This window comes from Hippocampus bargibanti, linkage group LG02 (assembly GCF_051943395.1).
Source record: "Hippocampus bargibanti isolate YZ-2025 linkage group LG02, ASM5194339v1, whole genome shotgun sequence".
In the NCBI taxonomy this organism is placed as follows: domain Eukaryota; kingdom Metazoa; phylum Chordata; class Actinopteri; order Syngnathiformes; family Syngnathidae; genus Hippocampus; species Hippocampus bargibanti.
In genome coordinates this window covers 4367571-4391942 of record NC_142735.1, presented here as the reverse complement: position 1 = coordinate 4391942, position 24372 = coordinate 4367571, and the positions used below count along the sequence as shown (strand labels likewise).

The following is a 24372-nucleotide window of genomic DNA, read 5'->3' as shown; positions in this document are numbered from 1 at the left end:
AAAAAAAAACCATCAATTAGGTTAATTGTTCGAGTTCCAGTTCATATAAGTGGCAGTAGGAAAAAAAAAGTCGATCTATATATATATCTATCTATATTCATTGTTTTCCCATTACAAAAAAAAGCTGGCATTTGAACAGGGGGGGTGTAGACTTTCACAATCCACCACATAAAGAATCAAAGATACCTGTGGAAATTGATTCCCGTGGAGATCTTGCAAGATGACACAGTTCCACAGAATCCATCTGGCAGAAATATTTCCATCACCGTTTGCTTTTACACAGGCGGGTACGATATCACAGTCAAATTATGAGATGACAAAAGTTAGTATCTGTGACAAAACAGAGTTGTGAGGTAAGTATTGAAACATTGAAGAGTTGGTCATGGGAATTCAAAACTTTAATACAAATAAATGAATAAATAATACCTTTGATTTATAAGTGACTTTCAAAACTCTCAATGTCACTTTACAGTCACAAGCTAGCTAGCTAGCAAGCTAGCTATCCTGCTAGATAGCGAATAGATAGCTAGCTAGGTAACTAGATAGCAAGAGGCCAAATTAAGCTAACCTCTAAAAGGTTTTACTGGTTTATCTTGAAATTTCACACAAAACTTGACTATCCTGTCAACTTTTTCTGAGTAATGTAAAGTCAGACTTCCTGACGGTAATATTTTGTTTAAAAAAACGAGAGCGTCCATGGCTTTGTTTCAGTTTGTTTATCATAAAGTTATATCCATTTGACTAGATAGCTAGCTAACCAGCTAGATAGTAAGTAGAGTTAGGTAGCTAGCTAGCAAGAGGCCAAATTAAGCTCACCTATAAAATGATTTGCTGGTTCATTTTGAAATGTCACACAAAACTTGACTATCCTCTCAACTTTTTCTGAGTAATGTAAAGTCAGACTTCAAGACTGCGATATCTAGTTTAAAAAAATGAGCGTACAAGGCTTTGTGTCAGTTTGTTTATCATAAAGTTATAGCCATCTGACTAGATAGCTAGCCAGCTAGATCGCAAATATCTAGCTAGCTACGTAGATAGCTAGCAAGAGGCCAAATTAAGCTAACCTCAAAAGTTTTACTGGTTCATCTTGAAATTTCACACAAAACTTGACTATCCTCTCAACTTTTTCTGAGTAATGTAAAGTCAGACTTCATGACGGTGATATTTAGTTAAAAAAAAAAATGAAAGCGTACATGGTTTTTGTTTCTGTTTCTTTATCATAAAGTTATAACCATCTGACATATTAAAGACAGAAATCTATTTATAAAATCATAAAAAATAAAAAGGAGTAAAACAAAACACATTTTATGATTCACAGAATGAATATTTCACTCTAAAAATGACACTGGAAATTTCTCAAGCATGTGTGCCCTCCATGAATCAACCCTACTTGAACTGCACTTCAATGAAATGGAATGATGGATCGTCATCGGAATCACAAATGAATGTTACTCAATAAAATCTAAGTGCAATTGTGTACACTACGTTTCCCCCGTTTAGCCGGCGACTCCTCGGACTTCTGCCCCCCTGGCGTTCGCACACCTGCGGGGCTGGCCTCCAGTTTGCGTGGCCTCTTAGTGACGTTTGCCTGGGCTGGGCTCCTACTAGATGGGCAAAAACAACGCTTTGCAGTTACAGTCAAAAATGGTGGGTCTGAAGAAATTAGCACCGAAGCAAGCACACAATTCTTCAAAATGTATGCAGGGATGCATCTGATGTCAGTTAGGAAAGAAAAAAATGGCGTCGGTTGTCCTTTAAAGGACAGCCGACGTCTCCGGACAAGTTGTGTCAACAATTTGTAAAATGGCTTCAAATGACTTCTACTGGTCGTATTTTAATAAGATTCCACCACATATAGCTATATTTTACATTTTAAGACTCGCTCTGAACATTCAGGAAGACTTGTTTTTGAGTTGGTGACGGCTACTGACGTGACGTCAGAAAAGGACCGCCTCCTCACCGTAAAAAAGACGCCTTGTAGCGTCTTTCCATCACGTCAATGTATTTTGCTGTACTGTTTTTTTTTAAACCGTGTGTTACATACAAAAGCCGCCAGCAGAGGGATCAAAGCTCCATGAAACGAACATATCAGCATGTGGAAACGGGCTGCTTCATTCCTCACAGCTCGGTGGCCATTTTATTGCCTCTTTTTGGGTGAGATATCCCTCCCCGCCCGTTTGCCTCAAAATGACACGGAATAAATTCTTTAATCGATTGCAAACATGTATGGTTTCCTCTTTAGAACTATTTGAATCATATTCATAACTGGATTTGTAACAAGAAAGCATATTATCCGAATCTGAAGCCATTGTTTTGATTCTCCAGCAATGCAAGACGTCTTGGCGTGACGTCACGAACTGGGGGCGGGACTTTCTGAAAATGCCCAATTCGCAGCTCAATTTTGTGCAGATTTTGGCCACTTTAAGTCATTTTTATTGGTGTTTTGCATTTGATTAAAAATATCATACTGTGTGTTTTGGGTATTTTAGATGTTATAAAAGTTTTTCTGGTGTCAGTTAAAAACCAAAAAAGTGACGTCGGTTGTCCTTTAAGCGCGATCTGATGAGGATGAACTTACCGCGCTTTAGCTGGAGTCTCATCTTTGCCACTCTGTCGACTGGCCCTCGTGGAAGGTTTACTCGGCTTATTCCTGAAACAGGCGTTGAAGAACAAATTCACCTTACGAACGACCACGCGGAATGTATCTCGTTTGAAAGGTGGGGAGCGTCTGTATTATGCAATGGTCACTTTCTAGAATGAGGGATATAAAACGTGTGCAATATTGACATTTATCGAGCCGAGCCTTCATGAGGAATCACCTTTCAGCTTCCAGATGAGCGGCCAGGCGTGTTGTAACTCTGCCTTTCGGTTCTTTGCCGTCATCCTCGTCTTCCTGCTCCTTGCCATTCTGCTTCACTTCCTTTTCTCCTGCCGTTCTCTCTCTCTTATCTGCCAGCGGGAACGCAGAGACACACAGAAAGTTACCACGCATTCTTGTTCTTTTCGGTCAGACAACAAAGAAAGAACCTGAGTCGCCTGAGGGCGTCGCGGCCTTGGGAGGTCTTCCCCTCCGAGCGGGCTTTTTGGGAATGGAACCTTGTTGCTCGTCAATCTAAAGACATTCCACAATTATTGGATTCAAAGAGAATATGGGAACGACAAAGTGAGTCAAGTCAGGTTTCCAAAATGTCCACGTACACGTACCTCATCCGGTTTCTTCTCATTGCTGCTATCCTCCTTTGGCTCCTCGTTTGCTTTGCACGAAGAAGCTGAAAGTGTTCAACCGATTGAGTCATTATGAATCATCATAAACAAGATTGTGTCAAAGTGAAAGTCCCTCACGAGTGTCCTTGATGGACTCCACAGGTGTGTCCGTGATGGACTCCCCGGGTGTGTCCGTGATGGACTCCCCGGGTGTGTCCGTGATGGACTCCGCAGGTATGTCCGTGATGGACTCCACAGGTGTGTCTGTGATGGACTCCACAGGTGTGTCTGTGATGGACTCCACAGGTGTGTCCGTGATGGACTCTTGACTTGTGGACTCATCTGCGGCGTCTGTAATGGCTTCCTCGATTGTCTCCATAGTCGCCTCTTCACTTATGTTCGCAATCGTTTCTACAATCGTGTCCTTTACAGCTTCCTCATTTCTGGTCTTTCCAGTCTCATCGTTTTTGTCCATCGTGGGCTCTTCAACTGCGTCCACAGTTGGCTCTTTACTTTTGTCCTTCAGGGTTTCCTCTTTGGTGGTGTTCTCGATCTTCATGTCTAGCATTTGAGTTTCTCCAGGTTTGGTTAATCTCTTCCTCTTCTTCTTCTTCATTGCCGGTTCATCTGAAAATGATGTCACCATTTCAATCCGAGATACAGTAATACTTTACAGTTCGATTACATCACATTTTTTTTAAACCTAAAAAAAGGCAGCAAATGGCAGCGAAAGTCACTACAGTCCAGTCGTGTAAAACAACAGCGGGTCACAGACAGCAGCATACAGCATTCATTAGATTTACTGTTGCTATTTTTGAATTCCTTCATCCATTTTGAGGCATTTCTGTGCTGTAAATGCACAGAACCGAAAATTAGTTAAGTAACCAAAAACTTTGGTGTCATTTGATCACACTTGACAATGAGTCGACGATTAATGTCAACAAAATTTTCATCCCTTTGCTTACTGTACATCAATCATCTTGACTTTTTTCATGCCGCACTATCAATTCTGTTTTTTCTTTTTTCATTTGTTTTCATGCTGACTCAAGCCGAAGCTGATTGGCCGAGAGATGGCACGACTTGACAGCATTCAACCTATCTGAACGTTTATCCCTCCTCCTGCTCTTGCATCGCGTGAGTTCAGGTTATGTACAGTACATATTCTCATATTTTCTTTCGTACTTAACTCATTGACTGCCAGTCGAGCAAAAATGTGTCCGCTCCAGTGCCAGGTTTTTTTGTCATTGTCACTCGAATTCCAGGATCCACAGAATATTACGTTTTAGGACGACATAAACATTCAATGCACATTCGGATACAAATCTAGTTTTGATTTCCTTCCCTTTTCCATTTCATCTTTTCAAAATGGCTGTGCAGAAACTGCAGTTAAAATACTAATTTAATTCATTCACTGCCAGATGACCAAAAATGTGGTTTTTGTCATTGTCAGTCAAATTCTAGGACCCACATAATATTGAGTTTTAGGACTACATAAACATTCAATGCAGCGTAAGACACCTTATACTCTCTTCTGTCATCAGAAAAAAATAGTTAATTCCTAAATTATATGAGTCTGGAGTGATATCCACTTGAAATGAGGGTAACTATCCAAAAATACAATGCAATACATACATAGTGGTTTATATAGTGCTTGAACAACAGCTGAAGCTGGAACAAAGCACTAACAAATGCTACCCCCTTGTGGAAGGGGAAAAAAAACATTGCCAGAGGCCTTGGCCAGCGCTTTATCAGCACCCCAGCATGAAAAATGCTCTACGTCATTTTCAATTCCCGAATAAATTCATGAATGGCAGTGAATGAGTTAATAGACCCCCCCCAACACTGGCTCCTAAATGCCCTGTGCTTTGAAAATCATCCAGAGTACGCAAAAAGAAGAGGAAAAAGTCAAATTATTTGACAAACTAAGGGAAGGTGAAAGTTATGCCACTGTTGCGCGCCATCCATATGTACTGTACTGTACACTACTGTACTGTACTGTACTGCACACTACTGTACTGTACTGTACTGCACTGTATCGTGTTGTATTGTATTGTATTGTACTACAAAGTCAATGAATCTACGGCATGTTACATCAAGAAGGATGAGTAGTGTACCTGTAAAAATTATACTGTATATACGTGATTGGATTACATTTACAAAAATGGAACTGTATAGTGCCACTTAGCAGGTTTTTTTTTGACAACGATACTAGTGCAGCGTGTTCTACCGGAAACAAATTCCTTGTGTGTTCTACATACTTGGCAATAAAGATGATTCTGATTCTGATTTATGTACTGTACTATAAACATTTACTGTGCTTCTTTATGCATGTCCTATACTGTGTTCCACTAAATTTGGCCTTATGAATATTTTTTTGGTACTCATACACATGTAAATTTTACCAATCCATGTAGGGTCCCTTACATCGCTGTCCTTCGTCTATCGCGGGTGGTCCCGGTCCGCATTAGCCGTGATAAACGAGGGATGACTGTACAGCCAAATCACGCGACCCAGACCGGTTAGGTAGTTGATTAACTCATGAGTTTGAGCCCGAATGATAAATAAAAATGATGGTTGGTTCCAATTATGAGTTAAAATATGATCAGCACAGAATCGAATCAGAATTTCCTTTTGGTCCCAAAGGCAAAATAATAATAATAATACAGTAAAGTCTCGTTATATCGATATCGGATATATCGATAGTCCCGGTTATATCGATACTATTTCTATGCACGCACGGAGAAAATTACATGCAAACAGGGTCGGATATATCGATAGTCCCGGTTATATCGATATTTTTTCGGACTCCCTTGAATATTGATATAACGAGACTTTACTGTAATTCAATACACACATCAACCTAAAGAGAGTGCACATTGAAAATTCCTAATGTTGAAATCAAAACGATTCACTTACAATCAAAGTACGAAAATCTACAGTCAAGGTAGCAATGACTATGCTTTAAAAAAAAACATTAGCAGACTTGTTTATTACTTTCCGGACAATGTTTTACTTACCATCAGCGTTTCCTTTAGCTGCTGAATATTTCCCTTTGCGACTTGCAATCCTCTTCCTCTTGCCCAATTGCTTCAACTCCCCTTTTTCCATGGCTTTGGACGACCGTCCCCTGCGTGGTGTTTTCACCTCGACAGTCTTCGGCGGCTCAGTTTCCTGCAAACCAATGTTGATTTAGTTTTTTTTTTCCACCCAGTTAAATATTTGTTGCCATTGCGGGCCATCTCTGACCTTAAATAACGGCACCTTTGAATCCTCATCTTCACCTGCTGAAAATGAAAATGCTGTCAAATATCAATTTGGCAATGTTACTGCATTTTCAACATCGTCCCCCTTACAATTATGAGCGCATTCATTGACTGCAGCGACAGTCTGACCGGACAGCTTGCGTTGACGTCCGTTGTCCTGCTACGAAGAAAAAAGACAAAAACCAAATTACAAAAACACCAACACCCGAAGCATCAAGGATGTTCCACTCACTAATATAAAGTGTTACCTTGTCGGACACCTCAGAGTTCTTCTCTGACTCACAGATGTCACCTGGATAGTTGGCGACAAAGACAATGAGGAATCAAACCGGCATTAAAATATAAAACAAATAATCCAAAACAAATTCAGCACCATGTTCCCCCTGCTCTTCTTTTTTCAGATCTTCTTTGCCTGATGAAGAAAAGGCAAGCTGTTCAGTGTTTCAGTAAGTAATTACCGGTAGTTAACATCTGCATTGTTCCTTTTGCAGGGATGCATCTGCCACTTGCGCCATTGACGCATTTTGACAGCCGCTGGCGTAACTTTGGAACTCCACTGCGCCAGTACAAGTCTATTCCGATTAGCGCATATTGCTACATGATATGCACCACATATGACATATGGGAAATTAAAAAAGAGGGGCAAGTTAGCCCCCTTTGGCAGTTTCCGGCGAATCACGGAAAAGCCCGAAATATCCTCTACCACAACTTAGGAACGCACCAAAACAAATGTAAGGTGATATCGCTAAATATCGCTAAGGCAAGATGGCAGACGACCAAAGTTAAAACCTCTGAAGGAAAATGAACAGTTTTCAATTGCTGTTTAAAGGACAACCGACGTGTCCATAATTTGTAAAATGGCTTCACATGACTTCTACTGAGCGTATTTTAATAAGATTCCACCGCATATAGCTATATTTTATGTTTTAAGACTCGCGCTGAATATTCGGAAGTCTTGTTTTTGAGTTGGTGACGAGTCCGTACGTGACGTCACGAAAGGAAAGCCCCGGACCGGAAAAAAAAGACGCATTGTAGCGGTCCTTCCATCACGTCAATGTATTTTGCTGTACTTGTTTGGTCTGGGGACCTCGTGTTGCATCCAAAAGCCGCCAGAAGAGGGCGTCCTAGCTCCATACAAGGAATTTATCAGCCTGTGGATAACGGAGGTGGCCACAGGAGGTCGCCATTTTGTGCCTCTTTTTCGTTGCGACATCTCCCCTCAATGTTGCCTCATAATGGCACGGAATAAATTCTTTAATCGATTGCAAACATGTATGCTTTCCTCTTCAGAACTATTTGAATCATATTCATAACTGGATGTGTAACAAGAAAGCATATACTCCGAATCTGAAGCCATAGTTTTGATTCTGCAGCGATACAAGACGTCTTGGCATGACGTCACGAACTAGGGGCGGGACTTTCTGAAAATGCCCAATTCGCAGCTCAATTATTTGCAGATTTTGAACACTTTAAGTCATTTCTATTGGTGTTTTGCATTTAAATAAAAATATCATACTGCGTGTTTTGAGTATTTCAGATGCTATAAAATGTTTTTCTGATGTGAGTTAAGAAACAAAAAAGTGACATCGGTTGTCCTTTAAATACATTTGTTTCTTTAGCTATTTTAACAGAAGTACAGTAAAGTCTCGTTATATCGATATCGGATATATCGATAGTCCCGGTTATATCGATACTATTTCTATGCACGCACGGAGAAAATTACATGCAAACAGGGTCGGATATATCGATAGTCCCGGTTATATCGATATTTTTTCGGACTCCCTTGAATATCGATATAACGAGACTTTACTGTATGTCATATGGGGCGCAGATCACGTAGCAATATGCGCTAATCGTAATTGACTTGCGCCGGTGCTGGTGCAATGGAGTTCCAAAGTTTCGCCAGTGGCTGTCAAAATGCATACATGGTGCAAGGGTGCGGCCCAGATGCATCCTTGCCTCCTTGTGTTGGATCTCATGACACAGTGCTGATGTACCTAATGAAGTAGTGTTCAGTGTTTGAGGAAAACACCTTTACATACCGACACTGATGTCACTCTGCTCCTTGACTGATGCCTCTTCTGTATAATATAACACTCAGCATCAATACTTTAAAAAAAGTCCCTAATAATATTGAGATATTTTCATTTAAATACACCAACCGTGTTCATCAGCAGCTGCTACTTGTTTTTCAGCCAGCAGTGAATCAGTACCTCTCTTGTCAGCTTTGGACTCTTCTTCATGAGAAAGGAGGTCATCACCTTGCTTGCTATCCTTCTCCTACACGCACAAATGCACACAAACAGGTCACGTTATTCATCAAATTCCATTTTTAAACGTTTGAAATCAATAATAATAATCATCGTCATCATCATCATCGTCGTACATGTCATTTATAAGCGCCATTTCAAAACTCTCAAGGTCACTTTACAGTCACAGGATACGTTTTTCTGTGGGTGAGTAGCGGCAGCCACACGCACCAGCGTTCAGTCAACCCGGAAGTAACTCAAACTGAGAAAAAGCTAGCTAGATAGCTAGCTAGCTAGTATTACTACTAATAATAATACCACTACTACTACTACTACTACTACTACTACTACTACTACTACTACTAATAATAATAATAATACCACTACTACTACTACTACTACTAATAATAATAATAATAGTAATAATAATAATAATACATTTCATTTATAAGCACCTTTCAAAACTCTCAAGGTCACTTTCCAGTCACAGGATAAGTTTTTCTGTGGGTGAGCAGCGGCAGCTACACGCGCCAGCGTTCACTCAATCCGGAAGTAACTCAAGATAGATAAAAAGCTAGCTAGCCAGTTAGCTAATACATAGCTAATAGCTAGCTAGCTAGATACTATTACTACCACTATTCCTATTACTACTACTAATAACAACAACAACAACAACAACAACAACAACAATAATAATAATAATAATAATAAAAACAATCATAATAATAATACATTTCCTGAAGAAAGTAAGATGTGAATAGCCAAAATAAAAGCTAAAAGGCAACAAAGGTGACTTACCTGAATAGCAGGCAACAGGGACGTTTGAACGCTTGCTGCATCCATTTTAGATAGATCTGTCAAAAGGAAAACACCACAATGTCATCATTTAAACCAGCCCTCACTGTTCAAAGGGACATTCGTTTGGCTTTTCGGTAACATTTGATCATGAAACAAAAATGTCATGTAAATGACATAGCTGAAAATTAAAGTCTTGCCAACTCGCAAGACAAGCGACTCTTATTCCAATTCCAATCCATCCATTTCCAGTGGAAATGAATCATCTGCTCTCGACCTTTGAATATACGTTACTGGTTGCTTTCAAGGATCAAAGACCGGTTGTTAATTTTAATAATGAAATAAAATAATAAAACGTTCCTGACGTGACATCACGTCAGGAACGCCCCTGACCGAGAAAGCCGCACACAATGCATTTTGGGTACTTTGTTTGGTCTGAAAACTGTGTTGATCCGTGTTCATGGCGAAATTAGAAGGAAAATACATAAATAGCGTGATGGTGAACCGTTGTGTGTTGCACCAAGACTACTATTTGATACTAGTTGACACAAATTTCCAGCAGACAAATCAGCCCATTTCCAACGGAGCTTGGGCGCCATCTTGTGCACTTTCTGGGAGCTACATATAAGTCCTGATGCCTCAAAATGACCCGTAAAGACTTCTTTAATCGATTGCAAACATTTATGCTTTCCTCTTCAGAACTATTTGAATCATATTAATAACTGGATGAGTAACAAGAAAGCATCTTCTCTGAATCTGAAGCCATTGTTTTGATTTTAGAGCAAGGCAAGACGTCCTGCCGTGACGTCCAGAACAAGGGGGCGGGACCTTCTGAAACTCGCCATCCCAAGGTCATTTTGAAGTCGTTTTGGGACACTAACTCATTTTTATTGGTGTTTTGCATTTAACTAAAAATATCAGCCTGCGTGTTTTGGGTATTTTAGATGCTATAAAACGTTTTTCCGATGTCAGTTAGGAAACAAAAGATGGTGTCGGTTGTCCTTTAAACATACATTTCGTACAACACATAGCCCTGAATCAACTTATGAACAAATTCACCTGATGAACGACCGTTCGGAATGTATCTCATTTGTAAGTTGGGGAGCGTCTATACTGCAAGTTCATCTTGAAATTAAAAGCCAAAAAGCCAAACGTGTCAAAGTGTTTATGAGTAACAAACAATATGACTTACTGTCACTGTTCCGTTTGTCATCAGCGGTCGTCATGATCTGATAAGCAAAGGGCGCCGTTTCAGAAATATCTTCTTGTGTGTTATTTTGCTTGTCCTCGGGCGCTGCCTCCTCAAAACCGGGGGGCATGGAGCTGTCGGGATCCATGGAGAGCAGCGCGAGGGCCGCCTCTTTCATCTTCATGTCGGCGTCTTGAAGCGTCACCTGCGATTGGCCGGCGGCGGCGTGCAGCCTGGCATCCATGGCCGACGTGCACACGTCCACCAGCGTCAGCAGAGCGTCTGCTTCGGGAGGCACGACGGGCATTTCCGGAATTCTCGTTTCGTTTTCGTGCGAGATGTCGCTGAAAATTTGATGCGTATCGTGGGAGGAGGAAATGCTGACCGTTTCTGGCGTTTGGACCTCCTCGGCCTCGATACAAAGACACGTTTCTGTCTTGTCTTCTTTGGTCGCTTTCATCTCTTCATGGATTTTCTCTTTCTTGTCTATTTTTATCTTTGCGCTTTTGACGTCGGGCTCTTCAGTGCTTCTCCTTTGCTCCTTCGCAGTGATTTCTTTCTTTTTCTCCTTCTCAGGTTTACCGGATGACCCACGGATGTCCAAGCCGTGAGTTTTTTTGTCCATTTTTGATGCGGGGTGAGATTTGAGCTCCTCTCTGGATTTGGATTTTCCAATTGTTTTTCCTTTCTCTGTTGCTTTGACTCTTTTGGGGGAATTTTCACTGTCAGCAAGAGTCTTGTGCTCGGCTTTCATCTTTTCTTTGCTTTCAGTTTTGAGTTTGTCTACTTGACTGAGGCTCTTGGATCTTTTCAAGATGTCTTTGGGACGTTTCTCCTTTTTCTTGCCACCATCCGCTCGCTGTGTCACCTCAGGCCGATCCTCCAAGGAGCCAGAAGAATCGGGGCGGAGCATATGCTTTGAATCACTTTTGGTTGTTGTTTTGTCACCTTTGATCTTGTCGTCTTTCATCTTGTCTTTGTCACGGATTTTGTCTTTGTCAACAGACTGGGCTCGCATCCTCTTGGCTGAAGACTCGTCAGCCTTACAAATCTTCTGTTCCTTCGCAGGAGTTATTTTCTTGTCAGTTTTCCCTTTTGGCTTCTTCTCACCTTTCTCGTCGGAGGACATCTTGACTGAAATATTATCCTTTTGCTGGGTTTCATTGGTCTGGGGTTCAGATTTCTTCTCCTGCTTCTGTTTGATCTTGAGATGCTCCTCCGATAAAGCACGTTCCTTCTCTTTCTGCTCCTTACGGGACGGGCGGTCAAACTTTCCGACGGAGCGCTGCCTCAGCGCTTCTTGGGAGGCCAACTCCAAGTCCAGGATGAAGGAGTGTGTGCGAGTTTTGTCAAGGAGCGACTTGGGGTCTCCGGAATCCTCCGAGATGCTCCCGCTTAACCTTCTGGAACTCTCTTCGGGGGCCGAAGGCTCGGATAAATTTCGCACCAGCTTTTGTTGTAGGCTGCGCGATGGTGTTGATTTTGCTTCCTGAAAAGGACAAAATAGTTCAAGCTCATTTTAACTATTTTTATATATCACTGCTGAAAAGGATGCTTTGATCCTCTCCTCTTTCATCTAGAACAGCTTCATACGACAAAGAAGGTGGAGAAAGCGCTTAAGATTGAATGACGGTGTGTCCTTTGTGTTGCGTCAGATTATTTGTTATTGTTTTTTTTTTGTTTTTGACTTCAAGATGGCGCCGCGAGAGTGTATTTTGTTTTTCTACTCCTTTCCTTTTCTCTTCCTTTCATCACTTTGCTGCTGCGAAATGGAAATTTCGCCACTGCGAGACTAATGCAATCTTAATCGCTTTCTGCACCCTCTTTGTCGTATGAAGCAGTTCTAGATGAAAGAGGAGAGGATCAAAGCATCATTTTCACCAGTGGATCAGGGACGTCATAGTGAAATGTACATTGTGTTACTTGGGCAAAAGTTCAAATATGAAATAGTGCGAGACTAATTCATATTAGTCTCGCACTATTTCATATTGTAACTTTTTTTAACCTACAAATACAAATGTAAAAATGCCCCAAAATGGGAGACTCACTGAAAGGCATTAAATTCCACACTCTTCTGTCATGTGATCATTTAACAATCAATGACATAATGGTTCATTTTGCAATACTAAATGAGATGTTATTTATAAGATAAGATAAAATAACCTTTACTGTCACAATGGAGAAATTCCCAATTCACAGCAGCAATGTTATGACATGTTATGACATGCACAAGAACAAATAGAGGAGTTAAAATCAAACAAAAGACAGTCAATTAATCCAATCCAACTATCCCACCATGCTACTGTTTATTTCGTTTCAACCAAGATGACAGTAACTTACTGGCTTCTTTGATGTGTCTACTGCTTCTCTTTTTTTCTTGTTGGTCATGTCTCCTTCTTTCCTAAACAAACACAAATATGAGCAGATTATATTAAGGGGGGGGGGGACAACAACATAATAATAATGAGACCTTTCAGACTCACTTTGAGTCCAGCTTCCTTTTTCTGCTGAGAGCAACTTTTTTTTCCAGAACTTTCCGCTCTTTACGGGCTTCTTTGGCTCTGGGCGTCTCAAGCCCATCAGGCGGGCTGCTCTTCTGTTTTTTGTGATCTGAGGAGTGACACGATGCCCAAGTAACACAATTGGATGATTGCTTTTGAATGACGGATACAATCTATAAAAAATAGAATACAATCAATCTTCAGATGTAAGGCCATATTTGACCAGTTTAAATACAGTAAATTAGTATTAGGCAAGAGTCCACATACAATAAATAAAGTAAAGGAAAACAGTTGAAGGTTTGGACATATTTTCTCATCTTAAAGGACAACCGACGTCTCCGGACAAGTTGTGTCCATAATTTGTAATATGGCTTGAAATGACTTCTACTGAGCGCATTTTAACAAGATTCCACCACATGTAGCTATATTTTACGTTTTAAGACAAGCACTGAATATTCAGGAAGTCTTGTTTTTGAGTTGGTGACGTGTCCGTACATGACGTCACTAAAGGAACGCCCCTGACAAAAAAAAAAGACGCATTGTAGCGGTCCTTCCATCACGTTAATGTATTTTGCTGTACTTGTTTGGTCTGGGGACCTCGTGTTGCACCCAAAAGCCGCCAGAAGAGGGCGTCCAAGCTTCATATAAGGAATTTATCAGCCTGTGGAAACGGAGGTGACCACAGGAGGTCGACATTTTCTGCCTCTTTTTCGGTGAGACATTTCCCCTCAATGTTGCCTCATAATGGCACGGAATAAATTCTTTAATCGATTGCAAACATGTATGCTTTCCTCTTCAGAACTATTTGAATCATATTCATAACTGGGTGTGTAACAATAAAGCATATTCTCCGAATCTGAAGCCATTGTTTTGATTCGCCAGCAATGCAAGACGTCTTGGCGTGACGTCACAAATACTGGGGGCGGGACTTTCTGAAAATGCCCAATTCGCAGCTTTCAGCTTTCAGTTTTTCTGATGTCAGTTAAGAAACAAAAAAGTGACATCTGTTGTCCTTTAAATGTTTGAGTCGGACATTAATTTGATGTAAAAAGAGAATAGTGTATTTAGATCAATGGCTCAGCAGTTTCTGGCTTGAATGTATCAATTTTTTCTAGTCATTTATGTGCCAAAAGGAACAAAAACAGATTGGACCTGGTAGAGAACGATGCTGAAAGGTGGACACGCACATCCAGACAACAAATCAATCAGTGTGGAGGGCAATGAAAAATAGAGCGACCTTGTTCTTCAGACTGCGATGCTTTCTGCTTGCGTTTCTCTTCCATTCGCTCTCGATTTTGCTGCCTCTTGAGCAGACGTTCCTCTTTGTCCTTGGCCTGAAGATAACATTGAGGTGATACACACAAAATACATGAGTTGATTGAATTGAAAAACAAATATTCATTCAAATTAAACATGAATAGATTTGAGTCACAAAACATGGACTTGCAACCTTTTAAGCACAGGGTGACCCAAAAAGATGTGTACCCATGAAAATTTCAATTGTGGCTTTGATTAAAAAGCGATTTCTTTCAAATTACAACCACACAATATTCAATTTATGGAAGACCATTCACCAGAGTTTCAGCTATTTCTCTAAATTCTTAGTCAATTTTTGGCTTTCCCAAGATGTGTTCCAAATGTCCACCATTTCGTTGCAAGGAAACCTGTACTCGTCTGACAAAGTTGTCAATCACTTTTACACACGCCTCTTTCGGGAGAAAACATTGCTGCAGTGAGGGACTCAGTCGGATGCATCTTTTGGGTCACCCTCCCTCCATAAACTGAATAATGTGTGGTTGTAATTTGAACAAAATAAATGGCTTTTTAATCGAAGGACGCATATTTTTGGGTCACCCTGAATATTAACTTTAGAAAGAAGGTGGTAAAGGTCAAGAGTGAAGTAAATATTTTGAGCAGTTGACAGTACAATAAACAATGAATTACAATGAGTGACTGTTGACTCATTCCGTAAATGATGCAGGGATGCATCTGGGAAATGAAAAAAAGCGGGCCATGTCTGAAAATGGGACCTAATTCTAAAATGGAAGGGGCTTGATTTAAACCAACAACGTATGCAAAACTGATTGAAATAAACCAAAATAAATTCATTGGAGCATATTTCTAAATTGCAAATGAAAAAAAAACATTATTTCAGTCAAATGTATGTTTCTAATATATCAACGAACAATTTTAAAGGACAACCGACGTTTTTGTTCATAAGTTGATTCAGGGCTATGTGTTGTACGGAATGTATGTTTAAAGGACAACCGACACCATTTTTTTTGTTTCCTAACTGACATCAGAAACACGTTTTATAGCATCTAAAATACCCAAAACACGCAGTATGATATTTTTAGTCAAATGCAAAACACCAATAAAAATCACTTAAAGTGTCTAAAAAGTACTTAAATTTGAAACCGGAAGTGGCCAGTTTCAGAAGGTCCTGCCCCCATGTTCGTGGTGTCACGGCAAGACGTCTTGCCTTGCTCGAGAATCAAAATCCGTGTCATTTTGAGGCATCAGGGGTGGGAAATGTCGCACCCAAAAAAGGCAGAAAATGGCGACAAAGCCCGTTTCTACAGGCTGATTAATTCCTTACATGGACCTTTGTCGCCCTCTTCTGCCTCTTTTTAGTCCTACACGACATTTTCAGACCAAAGTACAGCAAAATGCATTGACGTGATGGAAGGACTGCTACAATGTGTCCTTTTTTCGGTCAGGGGCGTTCCTTCAGTGACGCCCCCTGACCGTGAGTCAGGGGCGACAGTGAGTAGGGTGAGGACTCATAACCAACTCAAAAACAAGACTTCCGGAATATTCAGCGCAAGTCTTAAGATCATGTAGCAATATGCGCTAATCGTAATAGACTTGCGCAGGTGCTGTGGAGTTCCTAAATTGAGCCAATCTGTGTCAAAATGCGTTAATGAGGCAAGGGCGAGGCCCAAATGGATCCATGATGATGTAACGCGACTTGTTATTTTGAAACATTTTCACTTTTTGTGATTTAAAAATTCTACTCTATGACATTGTGAAGTTGATTGGAATTTGCTTAATTTTTACACCCTACATAACAGCCTGATTACTTTGTTATTTTTTTTAAGTCATGTTATATTTGCAAGGTCCACAAGTTCATTTTCTAAATGTGTGTGGAAGTGCAGACGTAAACTATTTTTTACATATCTAACAAAATAACAATGTAAATTATTTGATGAATCCTTATGTGTCCAACTCACCACAGACCTCCGCCGTTCTTCGACAGTGATCTCGTCATCTGAGTCGCTATAGTAACGGGAATAAAGGAACGGCTTGTGCACGTAGGCCTTCCGGCGACGTTTACTCTCTTTGCCTTCTTCTCCAGTGTCTTCACCCGCTTTGTTTGTTTCTGAGTTCACACCTTAAAGTGGAAATAAAAAGGGGGAAAACATGAGCTGACATATTCATATTGTTATCTGTATTTAAAAAAGACAGAAAAAAAAGAAGTGAGACCATCAGGTACATGCTCGCCCTCCTCAGAGGAATCGGATAATGGCTGATCGTCATCGCTCTCCCCTTCATATGATGACAGGTCGCTGGTGTGCACAGAACTCACAGTGATGTCACTCAACCCATCCAAGTCCGAGTCCTCCAAAGAATACTCTGCAAATGACAACGCCACAAACCAACACTAAATACAGTACAGACGCTCCCCAACTTACGAACTACATACGTTCCTAGTGGTCGTTCATAAGGTGAATTTGTTTGTAAGTCGCTTCAGTGCTATATTTTGTATGAAATGTATGTTTGAGGCTTATATAATGCTTATATGTTTAAAGGACAACCGACACCATTTTTTTGTTTCCTAACTGACATCAGAAAAATGTTTTATAAAATACCCAAAACACACAAGCTGATATTTTTAGTCAAATGCAAAACACCACTTTACAGTCACAGGATAAATTTTCCTGTGGGTGAACAGCGGCAGCCACACGCGCCAGCATTCACTCAGCCCGGAATAACATATAGATAGAAAGCTAGCTAGCTAGCTAATAGATAGTTAATAGACAGAGTAAAGGTTGGCGCGTGTGGCCTCCGCTGCTCACCCACAGAAAAACTTGTACTGTGACTGTAAAGTGACCTTCAGAGTTTTGAAAGGCGCTTATGAATGAAATGTATTATTATTGTTATTATTATTATTATTATTATTATTAGTAGTAGTAGTAGTAGTAGTAGTAGTAGTAGTATCTAGCTAGCTATCTATTAGCTATATAGCAAGCTAGCTAATAGCTATCTATTAGCTAGCTATCTAGCTAGCTTTCTCTCAGTTTGAGTTGCTTCCAGGTTGAGTGGATGCTGTAGCGACCCCGAGAAGGGAAAAGCCGAAAGGAAAAGAAGATTATTATTATTAGATAGCTAGCTAGACAGCTAGCTAGCGAGATAGCTAATAGTTAGCAAATAGCTCGCTAGCTAGGTAGCCAGCTAGATAGTCAGCTCGATAGATAGACAGCTGGATAGCTAGGGGTGTGGGATAAACACAGGAGTTTTTCATCCCAAGCCCGGTTATATACAGCAGGTTGTGTCAGGAAGGCCATCCGACGTAAAAGCTTGGCCGAAACAAACATGCAAATCAAACCTCTGAAGATGGAGGACAGTGATTCGCGGTTTCGAACCCTGAAGGGAAAAACCGAAAGGAAAAGAAGAATTGTTTAACGACACACTTGGTCACTGACCTTCCTTTATCCTCTCTTTGGCTTTCTGTTTGGCCTGGTAGCTATCTTCTTCCAATTTATCCTCTGAAAGTTTTTCAGTTGTTTTACCAGCCGCTTTTGGTTTCTCCTCAGTCTGGTCCTCAGTTGTGAGATCTTCCTCCTCCATCTTTACCTCCTCTGTGGAAATTTCCTTCCCAGTGTCCATCTGATCCGGAAGGTCGTCCGCCTTCACCTCTAATTCTTGGAGCTCCGCCACCAGCTTTGCTTCATCTGCCTCTACCTCCTCAGTCTTTATGTCTTCCTCCTCATCCAGACTCATGTCCTGCTCACCATCCTCATCGCGGTCTTTACCGGCCTTCTCTGTGGACCTGATGTTGACCTCCTGGTTGAGAGAAGTGATGGTGTCCAATATGGACAAAGCGTCTGTGGCAGCAGTGGGCGTCGGTTCAGATGTAGAGGCTAAAAAAAAAACACGATATCTCTAACTACAGTAATACAGAGGCTTACGAACTTAATTGGTTCCCAGACAGAGTGTGTAAGGCGAAAACTGTGTATCCCAAAAATTAATTTCCCATAGGAAACCATTAAAATGAGAATAATCCGTTCCCAGGTCCCCATAAAACATAATTTTCTACTTTCTAATTTTCGAAGTCTTAAAACGACACAAAATATACCTTATTTTATGTATAATAAATGTGCTACAGTATCATAATTAAAGAAATAAACTGTACTGCACAATAAAGTCGTTTTATTTACCTTTGTGATGGTCGTTGATGGCTTGATGGAATGGAGTGGCCGGTTTCCTCAGCATTAAACACTTGATGAGGAACGTAGCCTTCTTCTTTCACCATCTTGAGGAACGATCCACTGGAGGTGCTTTCTCGCGATAATGTTACCTTTTTCCTCATCAATTGTGTTCTCTTTAGCTGGGTTGATAGCTTTTTGTATCAAGTGTACAGATGGCTTGTGCGGCTTATTTGTGGAGCCCGATTGATGGGATATTTTAACCTTCCAGTCTACACACTGCTTTTGAACTATCAAAGTTGAAACGTGTCCAAATGTCACTGTTTTCTATCAATTTTTTTCACCATTTCACTTTTATTTTTTTTCCAGTTGTTTTTTTGTTTCAAGCTCTGTCATCTCTCTTTTGTGTGTGTGTGTGTGTGTGTGTGTGTGTGTTTTCTCTCTCTCTCTCTGTCGCATGCCTGTCTCTTTAATGTTCGAACTGTTAAAGTTCGTAAATCAAGTGGTTCGTAAAACGAGGTATCACTGTAGAATGAAATCACAGAACATCACCCTGGGAGTTCATGGAAGGTTGAAAAGGTGACTGAATGACCACATGAACGGCACCTTGCTGTAGGACGACAGCATCCACTTTGATCTCCGTCGAAGGCATCGGCATTGGCAGCTCATCACTGCTGGTACCAGGCGACATAAATTGGTGGACCACTTTTTCTACTTCTGGCCTGAAGATGTGGTTGACTTTCGGATCCACCACCTGGGCCACGATTCTGTCTACTCCTTGTTCCAGCATGCCAGATCTAATGAATTCATTTGATTATTTTCAAGTTTCACGTGAAACTTGAAAACATGGAGAGCAAATGTATACTTACTGCAACACAAGCTGCCTGATGTTGTTTCGCAGCTGATTTTTGTTCAACTGTGGGCTCCAAGTATGGTTGGAGAGGTGATTGGAGACAAAGTTGTCCACTCGCTGTTTCAGGTTCAGATAAGCTGGCTGCAAAACATGCAAAAGTTGAATGAGGTAGTGCATTGAGTTATAATACATATAGATGCTTAATTAATTTATTGTGGTATGTTGTAAATAATATATAATAGTCAATGTTAAAATAATCTACATCATACATTTCCTTCAAAAGGCAAAATACATGCTAACTGATGATAGAGAATAGACAGAATAGAAGTTATCATATTTAAAGATTTCATGCTGTTGTAGGCTTAGTGTGGCCGAATACAAGGCTCACAAAGGAAGCACAGAAAATCTGGGGTCAATCTGAGGTGAACATACACAGCCTATTCAACTGTCATCTTCATGTAGGAGAATCGGCCTAGGGTGGAATTTAGGACATGGTAACTACTTCACAGGAACAGATCATTAGCCAGGTTACAAATCTATCAGTTCATCGTAAGACAACCCATTAAAATGTCGATGTTCTGTTGTTTTGTGGGTGCTGGTGCTTTTACGATGGGACGCCCAGGGGCGTGGTATTCAAATCAAGAAGACTGTGTTTTACTAATGTATCACTTAAATTTGCATATACCCTCAATAAATGGCTTGGCAGAAGTTGGGCGTCGCTCATGAATGGCTGCGTCCCCTGACCGCAGTAAAAGACAATCTTGCAGTGTTCGAGGCTTTGTTCACAGTGTCCAAACAAACATCTCTGACAACTATTGATATTTTATTTTCATCTACCATATTGTATTCAACAATACATGCAGTTATCGTGGTCATGCTTAATATCTGAGTTCTGGATTTCTCAATGTGCTCTAAAAATTCCCATTAACCAACCGAATTAATCTGTTTTATATGTAGACGTAACATCTGAGTTACGACCGACGCGAGTTACGACCACCCGTACTTATGATCATGACCGCCAGACCCCCCTTTTTTTTATTCTACACCTGGCACCAAACATGCAAGCAGCCGGTGTACTACATGTGTACTACAATTTTGGCCAGCCAGCATGTCACACACTCGCACAGCAATCTATTGCGTGATAGTTATACAGTGCAGATACCTGTTTTTTTTTTCCTTCGGAGTCCGAGCCTGTGTCGGGCGACCTCTTCTGGTCGTTAGGAGACAGAGCGATTTTTCAACAGCTGTATTCTTTACATACAAGTGTTTTCTTTAACCCACTATATAAAATTTAAATATAAAATATAAATCGAGAATATGAAATATAAAATTATAAAAACGACACTAAAAGGTAAGTAGAACATTTATAAATTAAATGTGCAGTAAACAGTTTTGTATACATTACAGGTACAGTTATACAGTAATTGATTTGAACACCACACCCTTAGACGCCCCAAGCACCAACAACTATAAAACAACAGAACATAGACATTTTAATTGGTTGTCCTTTCCATGAACTGATAGATTTGTAACATGGCTAATGACCTCGTCCTGTGTAGGAGTTGACCAAGTCGTAAATTAGTCCAAAGCCAGATCTCCTACATGAAGATGACAGTTCAACAGGCTGTGTCTGTTCACTTCAGATTGACCTCAGGTTTTCTGTGCTTCCATTGTGGGCCTTCTAAAGCATGGAACTTTTAAATATAGTAACTTCTATTATTACTGTATCTATTAGCTAGCTAGCTAACTATCTATTAGCTATCTATTAGCTGTCTAGGTGGCTCGCTAACTATCTAACTAGCTGTCGTTTAGCTAGCTAGCTGGCTAGGTAACTATTTATTAGTGACTGTATCCTGTGACTGGAAAGTGACCTTGAGAGTTTTGAATGGTGCTTATAAATTAAATGTATTATTATTATTATTATTATTATTATTGTTATTATTATTATTATCATTGTATGTATTAGCTAGCTGGCTAGCTTTCTAACTAGTTGTGTGAACGCTAGCGCGTGTGGCTGCCACTACTCCCCCACAGAAAAGCTTATCCTGAGACTGTCAAATGACCTTGAGAGTTTTGAAAGGCGCTTATAAATGAAATGTATTATTATTAGTAGTAGTATTATTAATATTATTATAAAAATCAATAATATAATCATAATACATTTAATTTCGAAGTGCCTTGATATAAAATTATAAAAAGGACACTAAAGAGTAAGTATAACATTTATAAACAAACTGTACAGTAAACAGTTTTGTATACATTACAGGTACAGTTATACAGTAATAAAAATCAATAATATGAAATATAAAATGATAACAAGGACACTAAAAGTTATAAAATATATAAATGAACTGTAAGCAGTTTGGTATATAATAGTAGTCAATAGAAAACTGCTTAAAAACAACAGATTTAAATCGTATACTCTCCTGTCATGTAAACGTCACGTCGGCCATTTTGAATGGATTTCGACTTCCGACCGTTTTGTCAGAACTGAAGCCGGTCGTAACTCGGATGTTACCTGTATATATTTTTTATTATTAGGATTTATTGCAACTTGCGACAACTATTGTACAATGTTTCAAATTTCTTGCGATTTAGCCATGTTTTGAATAAAACAGGCACATATTTCACACTGAGTACAATACTACAATGGCTGAATAATTATTTTCCAAGATTGAATGAATAAACGATAGATATACTTTTTGGTACATATTTCTTTTGTAGTATGCCGTCACTACAAATGTAAAATTAGTGTGGTTCAACAAAAAAATAAGAAGACCATTACTTGACAGGACATAGGCATCATAAATAGTTTCACATTTATCAATATATTTTACGCCTATAAACCTCACAAAGTCAGATTATTGAATGGGGAGGGGGAGGTGCAGGATCTTATCCCAGCCGTTTCGGGCAGTGGGCGGGGGACACTCTGAACCGGTTGCCAGCCAATCACAGGGCACACACAGATGAACAACTATCCACGCTCACATTCACTACTAATAATTTAGAGTGTTCAATCAGCCTTTAAAGGACAACCTACGTCACTTTTTTGTTTCTTAACTGACATCAGAAAAACGTTTTATAGCATCTAAAATACCCAAAACGTATGATATTTTTATTCAAATGCAAAACACCAATAAAAATGACTTAAAGTGTCCAAAAGCTGCAAAAAATTGAGCTGCGAATTGGGCATTTTCAGAAAGTCCCGCCCGCAGTTTGTGACGTCACGCCAAGACGTCTTGCATTACTGGAGAATCAAAACAATGGCTTCAGATTCGGAGAATATGCTTTCTTGTTACACATCCAGTTATGAATATGATTCAAATAGTTCTGAAGAGGAAATCATACATGTTTGCAATCGATTAAAGAATTTATTCCGTGCCATTATAAGGCAACATTGAGGGGAAACGTCTCACCGAAAAAGAGGCACAAAATAGTGACCTCCTGTGGTCACCTCTGTTTCCACAGGCTTATAAATTCCTTATATGGAGCTTGGACGCCCTCTTCTGGTGTCTTTTGGGTGCAACACGAGGTCCCCAGACCAAACAAGTACAGCAAAATACATTGACGTTATGGAAGGACCGCTACAATGCGTCTTTTTTTCGGTCAGAGGCGTTCCTTTAGCGTCATCACGTACGGACTCGTCACCAACTAAAAAACAAGACTTCCTGAATATTCAGTGCAAGTCTTAAAGGGTAAAATATAGCTATATGCGGTGGAATCTTATTAAAATACGCTCAGTAGAAGTTGTTTGAAGCCATTTTACAAATTATGGACACAACTTGTCCGGAGACGTCGGTTGTCCTTTAAAGCATCTTTTTGGGTGAAGGAGGAAACCTGAGTCTTCTTACCCGGAGAAAACTCACGCAGGCCGTGGGAGAACATGGAATCACCACACTGAGAGGCTGACTGAACACTCGAAATTGTGCAAGTGCGAGAGTGAATGGTTGTTTGTCTTTGTGTGCCCTGCGATTGGCTGGCAGCCAATTCCGTTTGTCCCTCGCCTCGTGCCCAAAGATGCCCAAAGACGGCTGGGATCGGCTCTAGAACCCCCGCGACCCCAATGAGGATGAAGCGGTCTGAAAGAGGGAGGGAGGGACGGATGGATGGATGATGGATGGATGGATGGATGGATGGATGGATGGATGGATGGATGGATGGATGGATGGATGGAAAGACAATGAGTACTTTAGTATCAGTACTTAAACAGTTGTAGGTGGCTAGCTTATTCCAACAAGTGCCGTAAGGTTATGAACAGAAATTCACACAGAAACGTTCAATGTATAATGTACTTTGAAAATATCGTTATGTTGCGCACCAAATCCAGCAGACATTTAAACAGCTTTTTCCCCCAAGCCATTAACTCTTTGAACTCTTTGAACTCTTTGAACAGTAGCCAAAATGGAACTGTATAGTGCCACTTAGCAGTTTTTTTGACGACGATACTAGTGCAGCGTGTTCTACCGGAAACAAATTCCTTGTGTGTTCTACATACTTGGCAATAAAGATGATTCTGATTCTGATTCTGACCTTCGTGTCGACGTCTGCGAGGCAATCCCTCCTGAACTGGTCAAATAGTCCTTGTGTTTTTAAATGATTGACGATCATTGACACTAGTTGCGGATCACCTGGTGGTAAACCCTCCATGATGAAATCAAACCAATTAATTTGTAATCATTAAATGTAAGCATGTAGGCACCGAGAGAAAGTTTTTGTTTTGGTACACAACGATGTAAGCGGTTTCGACCCGGAAGAGTACAAACGTTTTCGTGAACCGGAAGTAGAACACACGTTTCCTCTTTTTTTTAAATATAATTTTTTTCACGATTGTATAGATGAAAATTATTTCATAAAATAAACGCGAAAAACACTGAATTAATTACATATGT

At 40.2% G+C, this 24372-nt stretch overlaps 1 protein-coding gene across 4 annotated transcripts; it reads right to left on the bottom strand.

The window, feature by feature from the left end:
* Positions 1-380: 380 nt before the first annotated feature.
* Positions 381-24224, bottom strand: bod1l1 (biorientation of chromosomes in cell division 1 like 1). 4 transcript variants are annotated; one of them, XM_089021472.1, is made up of 24 exons: positions 24014-24224; positions 19500-19624; positions 19237-19427; positions 17908-18345; positions 16688-16837; positions 16435-16595; positions 14439-14535; positions 13184-13310; positions 13041-13101; positions 10704-12189; positions 9515-9570; positions 8630-8747; positions 8510-8548; positions 6841-6879; positions 6716-6759; positions 6558-6627; positions 6451-6488; positions 6222-6375; positions 3343-3831; positions 3205-3269; positions 3028-3112; positions 2820-2949; positions 2579-2650; positions 381-1604 (listed from the first exon to the last, which is right to left on the bottom strand). In XM_089021472.1, the coding sequence occupies exons 1-24, from the start codon at positions 24128-24130 to the stop codon at positions 1463-1465; spliced, it is 4494 nt and encodes a 1497-aa protein (XP_088877598.1). In that variant the 5' UTR covers positions 24131-24224; the 3' UTR covers positions 381-1462. The 4 variants fall into 4 exon arrangements, with proteins under 4 accessions (XP_088877598.1, XP_088877606.1, XP_088877615.1 ...); XM_089021480.1 differs by having other exon boundaries at positions 6451-6485; XM_089021489.1 differs by having other exon boundaries at positions 23979-24120.
* Between the last annotated feature and the right edge of the window lie 148 nt (positions 24225-24372).

Coding starts and splice junctions, on each gene's coding strand:
- bod1l1 (XM_089021472.1), bottom strand. CDS start 24,130: ATGGAGGGTTTACCACCAGGTGATCCGCAACTAGTGTCAATGATCGTC. Junction 19,428..19,499: donor ATCAGGCAGCTTGTGTTGCA/GTAAGTATACAT, acceptor TGAATTCATTAG/ATCTGGCATGCTGGAACAAG. Junction 2,651..2,819: donor GCTCATCTGGAAGCTGAAAG/GTGATTCCTCAT, acceptor CGCCTGTTTCAG/GAATAAGCCGAGTAAACCTT.